This window comes from Protomyctophum bolini (assembly GCF_963924005.1).
Source record: "Protomyctophum bolini genome assembly, chromosome: 15".
NCBI classification, from domain to species: Eukaryota; Metazoa; Chordata; class Actinopteri; order Myctophiformes; family Myctophidae; genus Protomyctophum; species Protomyctophum bolini.
This window is the reverse complement of record NC_137876.1, coordinates 22,923,014-22,935,590: the sequence shown is the minus strand read 5'-3', so window position 1 is coordinate 22,935,590 and position 12,577 is coordinate 22,923,014. Positions and strand designations below refer to the sequence as shown.

General features: G+C 43.6%; 1 protein-coding gene across 1 annotated transcript in view; it reads right to left on the bottom strand.

Annotated features, from left to right (window-relative positions):
- Positions 1-12,577, bottom strand: part of rbks (ribokinase) — a 40,444-nt gene that overhangs the window by 14,908 nt on the left and 12,959 nt on the right. Inside the window, exons 5-7 of the mRNA XM_080784919.1 lie at positions 12,079-12,141; positions 10,720-10,884; positions 1,585-1,676 (exon numbers count right to left, since the gene is read on the bottom strand). Coding sequence (XP_080641045.1) covers positions 1,585-1,676; positions 10,720-10,884; positions 12,079-12,141 — 320 coding nt within the window. The remainder of the gene's footprint in view (positions 1-1,584; positions 1,677-10,719; positions 10,885-12,078; positions 12,142-12,577) is intronic.

Genomic DNA, 12,577 nt, shown 5'->3' with positions numbered 1-12,577 from the left:
TGTGTGTGTGTGGGCATGCGTGCATGTGTGTACAGACACACACAGGTGTGCATACTGCCTGTGTATAATAATAACAATCTTATCCACTTTAATTACAGTATAGGCCTACTTTGGCTATTCAAAAATAGGCGATATAGCTCGTAGATCAGCTAACAATTTAGAAAAAGAATGTGTTGATACATTTTGAAATGTGTGAAAGAAAGAAATTAGCAACATTTCTCCAACATAAAAAGGAAGATTATTTTGGCCATAATGACATGCGAAATATAGGGACAATATAGGTTAAAATATAGGGACACCATGTTGAAAGTGGTTACAATATAGGTTAAAATATAGGGACACCATGTTGACAGTGGTTACAATATAGGTTAAAATATAGGGACACCATGTTGAAAGTGGTTACAATATAGGTTAAAATATAGGGACACCATGTTGACAGTGGTTACAATATAGGTTAAAATATAGGGACACCATGTTGAAAGTGGTTACAAGAAGGGTCACTTTCATCAACTCTTGCTTTCATGCTCCCCCAACACCCCACAAATGCGCGCACGCATGTACGCACACACACATGCACACAGTCACACACACACACACACACACACACACACACACACACACACGCACACACACACACACACACACACACACACACACACACACACACACCTGGCTATCCACCTCGAGTCATTTCACCACATCAAAAAGAGGCTCCCGGGCAAACTCACCTTCACTTTACCTCCGAGGGGGAGGGGGAGGGTGACTCAGCCGCCCCAGCACATCTGCACTGTTTTTGTTTTCACTACGTTTCCCATCTATCCCTGCCCTCCCCGTCACTCAGTCATCTGTCATCGTGTCTTGACAGTCGTGGGTGCAAGGTTCCATGACGCCATGAGCCTTTACCGTAAAGGCTCTTCTGTTAGTCATGCCAGAGGGTTCACATGTATGTATGTATGTATACGACTTGAGGCCAGAGGCCATGGAAGGTGTGTGTGTGTGTGTGTGTGTGTGTGTGTGTGTGTGTGGGGAGAAAGAGAGAGACCTTGAAGAAGTGTTTCACACCTCATGGTGGTCTGAACTAGATGGACTACACTACATGCACACACAGAGGTGATGTGTAGGCTGTTTCACTCATTCTGTACATCTACACATCAACACATCTATTTAGCAACAAAGAAAAGACTGCTTAAGACCTGATGCCAATTCTACAAATGCCTTCTAAATCCTAGCAGTTTCCTGAAAAATGTACGTTATAGAGATACGGTTATTAAACACTGGGATATTTACTTGCGAGTTGCGACCCATATTAGTTTTTTTGTCAATGACCCAAAATGGGCCGTGACCCTATGTTTGGGAAACACTGGCGGTGTGTGTGTGTGTGTGTGTGTGTGTGTGCACACGCGCACACACATGCGTGCGCACATTATAGCTGCTCAATCCATTGAGATTGTTAAATCTCTACTTAAAGCTCACCTTTTCTCTCCGATTTCAATGGATACGTATTCTTGTTGTCTATTTGCTGGGTGGTGTGTGTGTGCGTGCGTGCATGCTTGTGTGTGTGCGTGTACGTGTGTGATTCATCACCTCAGACTCATTGCAGCAGAACACATCAGAGGTTCTGTAGAAATCTGGGTCCAGGTCTGGAATGGCCGGTGCTGGGTTGAATATGGTGGTCACTGGGACGAGAGGGGAGACAATCCAAGCACAGAATGAACATTATACCACAGGAAGCAATCTGATTGGTTGAAACGGCCTTCTAGCCGTGGATCAAACCAGCACCATTCACCGCCTAATCAAAACAAAGAATTCAGCTGCTCTGTTTTCCCAGAGCGCTATAGCAAACTCGGTGGCTAGGCTAGCTAGTTTGTGGTCGTAGTGACTACATCTGTCAGTAATTTTTATTTATTATTTTCTTAGTTTGTTCCGCAAGCATCACTGAAGTGGCAATAATCACGTTAAACCACACCCTCTCGTGTAATATTGTTTAAGTAAAACGCCAATAAAGACGAAAGACAATATTTTAACCATCCAATTCATTAACCTTAAATCAGTACTGTAGTTTCGTGCCAAGGACCCCCAAATTAATATATATTTGGCGCCCCCCCCCCCCCCCCCCCGAACCTCAAATGACGTCACATTGTAGGCTCTACAGAGGCGGTCCGACTTTTATTCGGCTCTAATAGTATCTAAAATAGTATGAATGGCGCCTTAGGGGTTGAAACAAAGGCTATAGGAGGGGGCCATCGATGCAGGCTACACTCTAATGGAAGGAGCTGCAATAAGCAGCCACCCCGACGCCGTTCAGAGACCGAATTAGCATTCCCTGAAGAAAAAAAACATAATAATACCAGGGGGGGAGGGGGGGGGGAAGGCCCGGGGAGATATGGCCTTACATGCTGTATGCTGTGCTGTAGGATGTGCATTTAATGCGTGGGTGTGTACTGACCCTTTGTGTGTGTGTGGGTGTGTGTCTGTGTGTGTGTGTGTGTGTGTGAGGGGAGAGAGAGAGCGAGAAAGCGAGAGTGATATGAGGACAGACTGACAGAGAGACAGTGTTTTTGAGATGTTGCACATCGCTGTCTTTCTTATGCATATTCATGAGATGAATGCATTAATTCACTCTAATACAGCGCTGCCTGTGTAAAGCATGTGAGAAGATAAGCCTAGTCGACAAAGTGGTGAATTATGATATCTCCATGTACACATTAAATGTTTGTGCGTGCATGTCTGTGCGTGTCTGTGTGTGTGTGCGTGTGCGCGCATATTTGTGTGGGTGTGTGACTGTGTGTATGTGCGTGTGTGTTAGCAAAGTACACATTTTGTGTCGTTGGTGACATCAAAGTCTGTGGGGTTGTTAGATGTGTACGGTATGCTGGCTGTGTTGCACATGCCTGCGTGCGCACGTGCATGTGTCTGTGCTCACTGTGTGTGTGCTGCGTGGGTGCACGAGAGCAGCTGCGTGGGTTTGCGCAGGGCTTTGGCCACCTGGCGCTTTGAGGTGGATGCTGGGTAGCTCGCAAGTGAGAGTGAAACAGCGTGTCGCGCACACACACACAGACACGCACATACATGCACACGCACGCACACACAAACATTGGGCAGGCGCAGTGGTGTCTACGTACATTTACTCAAGTGCTGTACTTAGGTATACAAATTTGAAGTATTTTGACTTTCCTGGGGTATTTCCAATTTTCAATACTTTTACTTCTACTCCGCTACATCTCAGAGGCAAATATTGTACTTTCACTCCACTACAATTATTTGACAACTTTAGTCACTAGTTACTTTGTAGATTTTAATTATTATTGAAATCACTTCAGCCCTACATACATTTTGGCCATTTGAAATAGCCAACCCAATATACAACCTCACGATTTTTGAGCGGTGCAACCACTCCCTTACGGAGCTACTGTATGTGTGTGCGTGTGGCTGGGTGGGTGGCTGGCTGGCTGGGTCTGAGCACGAAAACAGCATGGTTGTTTTTTATACATTTTATACTGAAAAGTATAAAATAAATCTATTTGAAAAGTTGTGAAATGGGAATGGGAATTTCTACTAAGTTAAGTGCATTGCGATGCCAATAGTTTGGAAAGGGTGAAATGTAACTTCCGGCCTTTTACTCGTATATCAGAGTATTTCTATATTGCAGTACTGACTCCACTGGTACTGCTCAGTGCACCGAGAGGAGCCGGCCAAGCCCACGTACGTCATCAGCGTGAAGCTGGGCTGGGAGGACATCGCCGTACCCGCTCTGCATGTTGGATCACACCTCCGTTTCCATCTCTCTGCTTTCCAAAGCCAGGGAGATTTCTGGATGGTGCCTGCATGCCTCCTATAGGCTGGTTTCCAGCCTGATTCGCTGCGTTCCGTGAATTTGTTTTGTCACATAATTCGCTATACTCAGTCTGGAGAGTCTCCTCTCTCCAAGGTAGGCGGGACATGCCAAAACTGAGAGAAGGGTTAGGACAAAAAACACCAGTTTGACAGTTTGTATCAATGCGCTACTGCTGCTGTCGACCTCATTCGACATCGCCGTATTCACTAAACTCACCCCGCACAGCCGGCAGATTGTTTTTGTACTAGTACTGAATCAGACAGTGGAACTATTTTTTTCAACAGTGAGAAAAGCATTGTCAGTGACGCTGGCTAATGACGTATCAGCAACAACGTCGCTACGCTCCTGCAGATGTCTGTCTGGATTTTGCAACCTCCCTCCCTCTTTTCATCTTCTTTCACAGAGACTGAACTAGCCCCTCCTATGTCAATATTTCAGGGTGTGTGTAAACACAAACATTGTCCTAACACAAACACTGAATGCCATTGATAATGAATGGCCAGCTTTGATCGTTTGTCCCAACACAAACATTAAAATGCCATTGATAATGAATGGCCAGTTTTGAGTGTTTGTGTTTGAGTTTTGAATTAAGTGGCTATCCACTATCCATCAGATTTGAGCTGTGTAACATCACTGCAGAGCACAATACGGCTGCTCCTCGGTTTGAATGACTCCCGTCATCTCTGTCATTCTCTTATACTTAAGGCTTATTCATACATGGTTTGGAAAACTACAACATGACGTCATGCCGCGGTGATAAGCCACTTACCGCTCACCCAAACACATCTCTCTGTTATAACCACCGTTTCGTTGGTCACCTTATCACCTAAAACTGGCATATGAATAGTCCTTTACTCTTCTAGCTAATTTATGCTGCACCGCATGGCTGGGTCCCTCGCCTGAAACAGAAAAAACGTAAAATTAGGCTTTACACCCACTTCAGTTCTTTCTTTCTAGTTTATTTCTCTCTCTCTCTCTGGCTGGCTGGTGCAACGCAGCCACGGTGTCACGTCTATAGTGCGACAGCTTACAGCGTAGCTTAAAAAGGAAGACATGTAGGCCTGCTGTTGCCTCTCCCTCGCATATCATCTCCCGTTTCTGTCTGCCATCTGTGGTGTGACCACGAGCGTTCATGTCAATCACGTCACTGTGGCAGCCACTGCCAAGTGTCGCTGGAGAAATGTATATGTGCGAAATGCACCAACCCCCCCCCCAAAAAAATAAATAAAAGGAAGGAGGCTTGTGTGTAATGTCGAAAATAGCCAATCTACAAGCTCATGGAGCACTGTGAGCTTGTAGATTGGCTATTTTCGGTAGGGATGCACCAATCTATTGGCCACATATCGGTAGGCCTATCGGACGATATTTGCAGTTATCTGTCCATATCAGTATCGGTAAATAAAACTGACATTAACCAATGGCAGTAGCTGATATTTTATCCGCTGTGCTGATTCTTCGCCTGGAAAGGAGCCAGCTTAGGTGGTTCGGGCATCTGGTTAAGATGCCTCCCTAGGGAGGTCCTCGAGGCACGTCCCATGGGAGGAGACCCCGGGGCAGACCAAGGCGCAGTTGGAGGAAACACATCGACTCACTGGCCTTGGAACGTCTCGGGATCCCCATAGAGTATTAAAAGGATAGAGACTAAACTAACGCGAAGCTCCGCCCCCTCTGCTATTCATGTCAGTGGAAGTTGCTCAGTGGCGTTTTGAAGCACCCGGAAGGCTGCCGGAAGTACCGTCTTTTCGCTGATTCAGCATTTCACCGAGGTGCACTCTGGGTGCACTTCCGCATTTGGACACCAAAATTTGGTGTCCAAATGGGGAAGTGCACCCAGAGTGCACCTCGGCCGTGAACGCCATGTGAACGCGCCTGAAGCCTGAATCCATTCATGAACGCGCTCCGTGTCGAGTACGAGCAAAGACAAAAAAGAAACAACAATACATAGATTTTCGTCTGTTTACATAGCGCACAGGCGCTGAACCAGAAACTTGAGAATTCTGACATTATCTAGGGATTTATATCGAAATGTTAGTAAAGACTTAGCAACTAGGTGGTCTATTTTACCCCTAAAATGTATCAATATAATAAAAACAGTTCCATCTGGGCAATGTTTAATGTTACAGCTAGTGTACTGTACACATGACATGATGGGTGCATTTGGTTCCATTGTACACTGACTTGAATTAGATTAACACTATAAGACATTTACTGTGTATGAATTCATAAATTACAGACTAAATTAAAACCACAATCTTTGAACATCTTCTGTTTTTTAAACTCAGTACCTCACCAGTTGTGTAAAGATGCAACACAATCAACAAACTCAATGTGGGAAAATTATAAAATTACGGTAGTTTAAAAAAAAACACCATGTAGTGATCCCAGGAAAATATCATTCCCATCAGAAAATAGGCTATACATTACTTTTCTTTAATTACCTACCCTACAGGAGTGGTTCTCAAACTTTTCAGCCCACCCACCACCAAACAGGGTAGTTTATTTAGCCTAACCCCTTCCTATAGTGACCATAAATGGATCTGTAAGAATTCTTAAGAAATAAGCATTTATTTTCAAATACATAAAGTTACAGTACTGCACACTAGGGCTTTCACTTCTAGTGATTTTTACTAGTTGACTAGTTGTTTAACTACCTATTATGTAGAAGAAAAAGAAAAAAAGGTATTGTGCATTTAAAAACGGTGTACATTGGTGACTATATAATGTAGAATTCTAGCTGATCTTGAGGCCTACAAAAACGGGGGAAAATAAGCTCAGAAGATCAGAATTTGTGTCCTCATTACAGTATAAATGTATGGAAGTCAGGTATGTCACACAATTCAATTCAATTCAAAGGGCTTTATCGGCATGAGAAAACAACATTGCCAAAGCAGAAAGAACACTACAACAATACAGCAATATAATCAAAACAAAAATTATGTACTTTGAAGGTCAGAATCTTCAATAGATCAACTTCTATGTACCAAGATCACTCGATGCAGGAATATACACGAGAAACACGAAAAACACGAGCTCCCACAACACAGCAACGTGTCAGTTTTAGCACTAGCTGGTAAACCAAACCAAACTCCGGTTTACGGTGGGCTTCTTATCTGTAATATAATAAATCAGTTATTTTTTTAGATGTGGTACATGATGCGAGCACTCGAGTCGTGGTTAACAAAAAGGCTGCTTTATCCTCCAGAAAACAGAATGTAAACACAAACTGCCCTGTGCGCGTCACGAAGCAAACCAGCGGCGCGCTTTCTTGTGCTCGTGCATGAATTTCATCCGCCTGCAGTCCCAAACTTGGCCACTAGGGACCAGCGCTTCAACATTGGAGTGCATAGCTGGCCCCTTGGGGATCCCCCAGATCCCCCCCACTAATGTTGCTCTGGAGAGGGAAGTCTGGAGCTCTCGGGTGGAGCTGTTGCCCCCGTGACCCGACTATGGATAAGCGGTTGAAGATGGATGGATGGATAAGCATGCATTTTGCATTGGCTATCTTGGTGTGTTGGTTATCTGCAGCCTACCTGCTATAGATTCTGTACATTTATTTCTTGTATAGATTTCCCTGGCACAAAAGGGGGAAATAAAAACAACAAAAACCAAAAGAAAACATATACTGGCATTGGTATCATGCAGGCCAATCATTTCCATATCGGTGCGTCCCTAATTTCCGGCAAAGCAAAAATCGCATGAAGTGCAGGCGCTTGCTCCGCTTCGTATTCTAAGCAGGCCGAGCAGCCGGCATACGGCCCCTGCGACTCTGCGAGTGAGACTTCCTTGTAGACGGATGCACATCTGTCTGATGTACCGAGCTGCTACTGCAGGTGTCACAGTAATAGACATGTCGGTGTCAGCCTCAGGTCACTCTGTGCTCTCTGCCTTTCGCTCCAGGCGTCCTCAAAATCAGTGTGTTGCGCGCGCACACACACACACACACACACACACACACACACACACACACACACACACACACACACACACACACACACACACACACAGTCCAGTGCACCCTGCCCCCCCCCCCCCTCCTTCACAAACACACACACACACACACACACAGCTGCTGGGACAGATGTGGAAACCCTGTGATCCACACACACACACTGAGTCATGTCTGGCACAGTGTACGTATGTGTCATGACTCTCTTGGGTTCAAGGTTCGGGAGCTGATTGCAGATGTTTTGTAGGATCTAAACAGACACACAACACGGGCCCCAGTAGTTAAAACTCAGGCATACAGCTGTTTTTTCCCCACCCTTTCTTTTACTTATGGAGAGAGCAGTGGTGAGACTGGAAAGTACATGGTGATGATGGTGATTGTATTTTTGAGGGGCGTCTTACACAAACATTACATTCAGATTGACAATGAATGGAGAATTTACTTCATAATGTGGACGAGCAAATCGGCAATTTCTTTCCCATTGACAATGAATGGATGCTGATGTAGGCCTATGTATAAGACTTCACACAGGTGTGATTAGTTTTTCTTTTTTTGAGTGGTGCAACCACTCCTACAACCAGCAATGTCCATGTACCTGTGTACCTGTGTGTGTGTGTCTATGAGCACGAGTATGTTACTTATTTATACCAGTAGGGGGCGCCAGAAACAGAGAGAGGGGTAGTGCTGTGTCTCTAATGAGAGAGAGAGAGAGAGAGAGAGAGAGGGGGGGGGGGGGGAGATTGCACCACTCAGTTCACACGTGTGTGATTTTTTCTTACTTTAATTGAGTATATTTCCCATTTTCAAGAGTTTTCTTTCTACGTACTCCACTACATCTCAGAGGCAAATGTACTTTTACTCCACCACTACAATTATTTGACAGCTTTAGTTAGAGGCTACTATACTGCATACCTGCAGTTACTTTGTAACTAGTGATTATTGTAACAAAATAAGTACAAAATATACATGAACCACTCCAGCCCTATACTGTACTTTTTTTTGAACTATTACTGTACTATTTGATGACCATGCACTTTTACTTTTTGTAAAGTTTGAATACCGGAGCATTTACATTTACTAACAAGAAAGAGTATTTCTATACATTGTGGAGTAACCACACACTGGGGTGAAATGAGATGATGAGTTAGGGGATGAAAAAGAAAATAACCTAAGCCAACGGTCTGCGCAGAGTGAGAAAGACATAACCCTGACACGCACGCACACACGCAGGGTACAGACCTACGCATGAGTCACCATCAGTGAGTATCTAAAAGGGCTTTTACAGGCTCTAATTGCATCTGGCGAGGAATGTAAAAGCCTGCCTCATTATACACACAGACCAGGAAGAGAGGAGGAGGAGATGGAGGGAAGAAAGGAAATTGGAAAATGTAGTCACTTTCCAGTTGGAGTCGGAATTCATTTTGTATAGGCTATCGTTGCTGTCGGGCAGATTAATTACCTTGTCACAGATTTCATATACTGTGTGTAGATATATATATATAATATATTAGTGAAGTTGTTAAGTGTGTGTGGTTTCTATAAATATTGAACCATTTATTAAAAGTATTAACAAGAGCTAAATAACGAAATAATAACTACATTTCATTTATTGGAACACAGGAAGGATTTCCTGAAGAGTACAAGTTTTCAGAGACAATATCAAAATGCTATTCAGTGATACAATAGGCCTATACTGTATTATGTATAAACAATCGGTCAATCGTTTCTTTTTCTTCTTTTTTTCTAAAAATGTATCCGTCCTACATGTATCAAGGTCAGGTCCGGACGAAATGTATCTTTTGGGACATATTTACAGTATTACGCGCGTGGTTGGATGGTGATGGGATTTTGCGCAGCAGACCTAGCAGTATATACATCACACACCCACGTCATTATGCCCTTGCTGCCAAAGCCATTAACACCCGTTCTCCCTCGAGATCGCACAATTTGCACAATGCCCAGGCAGGCACTGCCATGCCGAGGTGCCACCTTTCGATGCTGTTCCGTGCTGACGTCGGCCGGGCCTCGCAGGTTTAGCGCCGACATATCAGGGAGAGTGTGTGTGTGTGTGTGTGTGTGTGTGTGTGTGTCGCCGCATGAGGCCATCTGGGCATCCCATCTGCAACACTGCTGCGGCAGTACGACTCTGTTCACCGCGGCGCCCCACATGCCACCACGCGATTACTGGCCATAGCCCCCCCCCTCGTAGACGCTCACAGGCGACTCGAGTGACGCCCAGGACTGCTAATAATAATGATATAGTAGGTACAATAGGTACAGAAATATAAATATAAAAAAAATCTAAATATAGATGCTGCTTAGGAATATTCAGGGGGGGAGGAAGAAGGAGGCAGTGGCGAAAGATGAAAAGTGTAGGAAGAGTGGGAAGACAAAAATAATGAGAAATACAGTAGTTTTTCTGTTGATCTGCAGAATTGTCCAGATCAAAAATGATCATTAAACCTTTAAGTCTGAATGTGTTTCTATAGTTGTTCACGCAAGCGCAGGTGTTCATTCAGGTCTTTGACTCAACCTTTGGCACTGTTTGAATGTTTGTTTAAAAATGTTCTAGTATGATAAAAGCAAAGTAACTTGGGGGAAATCACAATATCGAATCAAATCGCAATATAAATCAAATCGGCAACCAATAGGTAACGATATCGTATCGAATCCCACCCCCCTTGCACAGTTAAAATCCTCAAAAGTTGAGACTTAACCCATTCTGGGCGGGGACCCCTTTTGGTGTTAGCATTACATTATGCTTTAGCTATTGAAAAATAGCAGATCTACAAGCTCGTAGCGTGCCACTCGCTATGAGCTTGTAGGTCTGCTATTTTTGAAAAATCGATCAGACTTTTAGAATCTGATCTCAGGTCAGTAATTGTTACACAGAAAGCCCATTGTGTGCGCCGCGTTGCGTCGCGTGGCGTTCCCTCACCGTGGTTGTGGCGCGCCAGGCGGAGCGCCTGCAGGGACGCCTCGGGGCTGATCTCCAGCTGACAGACCAACACCTTGGACAGACGGAGGGCCGGCAGGACCCCCTGCAGCTCTGCACCGCTCAGCAGCATGTTAGCACCGGCCACGATCATGATCAGATTCTTACCTGAGGCGCACGCACACACACACACACACACACACACACACACACACACACACACACACACACACACACACAGCAAGCAATGAGATTTCGTAAAAACTGTTGTGTTTATGCTAGTTGTTTTCCTTCTGGTCCCAGTCAGAGATCATCAAACAAAGACTAGTCACACTCAGAGGCGTGGGAGACACCTATGATGAAAACAAAGTTAATGCAACCCCCCGCTATGCATGATGGCATAGGTGTCTAACTTGACTTCAGTTCTATAAGCTGTAGAACTGTATTCACTCTAATTAACCAATACATCATTCTTTTTCTCTTTTTTTTTTTTGCAAAAAAACCTGATCGGGACATCCCTATTTTGTTAAGACATGAGGTCGATTCTACAAATGCCATAACATGCAAGTTATGTAATGTAAATTTAATTCAACATTTACTTGGAGTCCAATTATCATTGTTGGCTGACTTACACAGAAATCTAATTTTCTTTCTTAGTTCCACAGGAAAATAGGGGCCAGGGCTATTCCAAAGCCAGAGAGAATAAATATGAGTTAAAATGTATACTGCCCATAAAAAAGGACATAGAAACACAATCATTTATTTAGTTCCCATTCTTTTTTCTAGCTAGCTGTTTCCATTTCTCTCAATCAGTGAAGTACGTGAAATGAATTGGATTTTTACTTGACATTGAGTTCATACTCCTTCATATTGGTTTTCCATTTCTCTCTATGTCATTTCTTTAAACAAATTCAGCTGTATGTGTATAATATATATATATATATATATATTTAAATATATATATATATACATACATACATACAGTATATGGTTGCAGAGCAATTATTACATTATATTATTTTACTGTAGCATGTTAGGCATTTAAACCTTTCCTACTGTAATACAGTATGTCAAAGTAAAATGGTTCAAATGGGCTGCAGAAACTGTACTGTGTACTGTACAGGCATGGATGTTATTTAACTGAGACTTGCTGATACTAACTCAATGTTGAGTCAGTGACGCAGGTGAATGTATACGTACGCTGCAAATGGCTCTGCACGTTGTGGGCACAAGGAGAGAGAGAGAGAGAGAGAGAGAGAGAGAGAGGAGAGAGAGAGAGAGAGCAAAGTAAAGAGTAAAAGCACATTCATGTGTGTCTTTGATTCCTGTTATTTGGCGAGCTTATCAAAATATCACACTCACCTTCGTCGTTGACCATAATGGAGGCTATTCCTGTGGCTGCCGCAGAGGTCCGCCACACAAAATCTGCAGATATAGAGAGAGAGAGAGAGAGAGAGAGAGAGAGAGAGGCGAGACTTTGAATCCATCTTTTGCTTCTCTTTTAAATAAACAAACTAACTTATTTTAGCTGTTTGTGAGGCTAGACAGACGTGATGTACAAATCGTACGGTTCGTTGCTGGACATACGTAGTCCGTTACGTAACTGTACGTCTTCTGTACAGTTCGTACAGATCGTATCTCCCGAGGGGCTGCATGACATTCCCCCTTTAAAAGGCAGAATGTCGACTCCACACAGTAATCACTGTTAATGACTTGGAGAAACTTTCAAGCTTTTCACGCACAAATCTCATTCCAAATAAGGGGTATTTCCATTATTCATAAATATTGCCCCTGGTGTTTATTTTTTCACAAATATAAATATTTAAAAAAATAACCTAAAACAAACAACAACGTTCAAGGA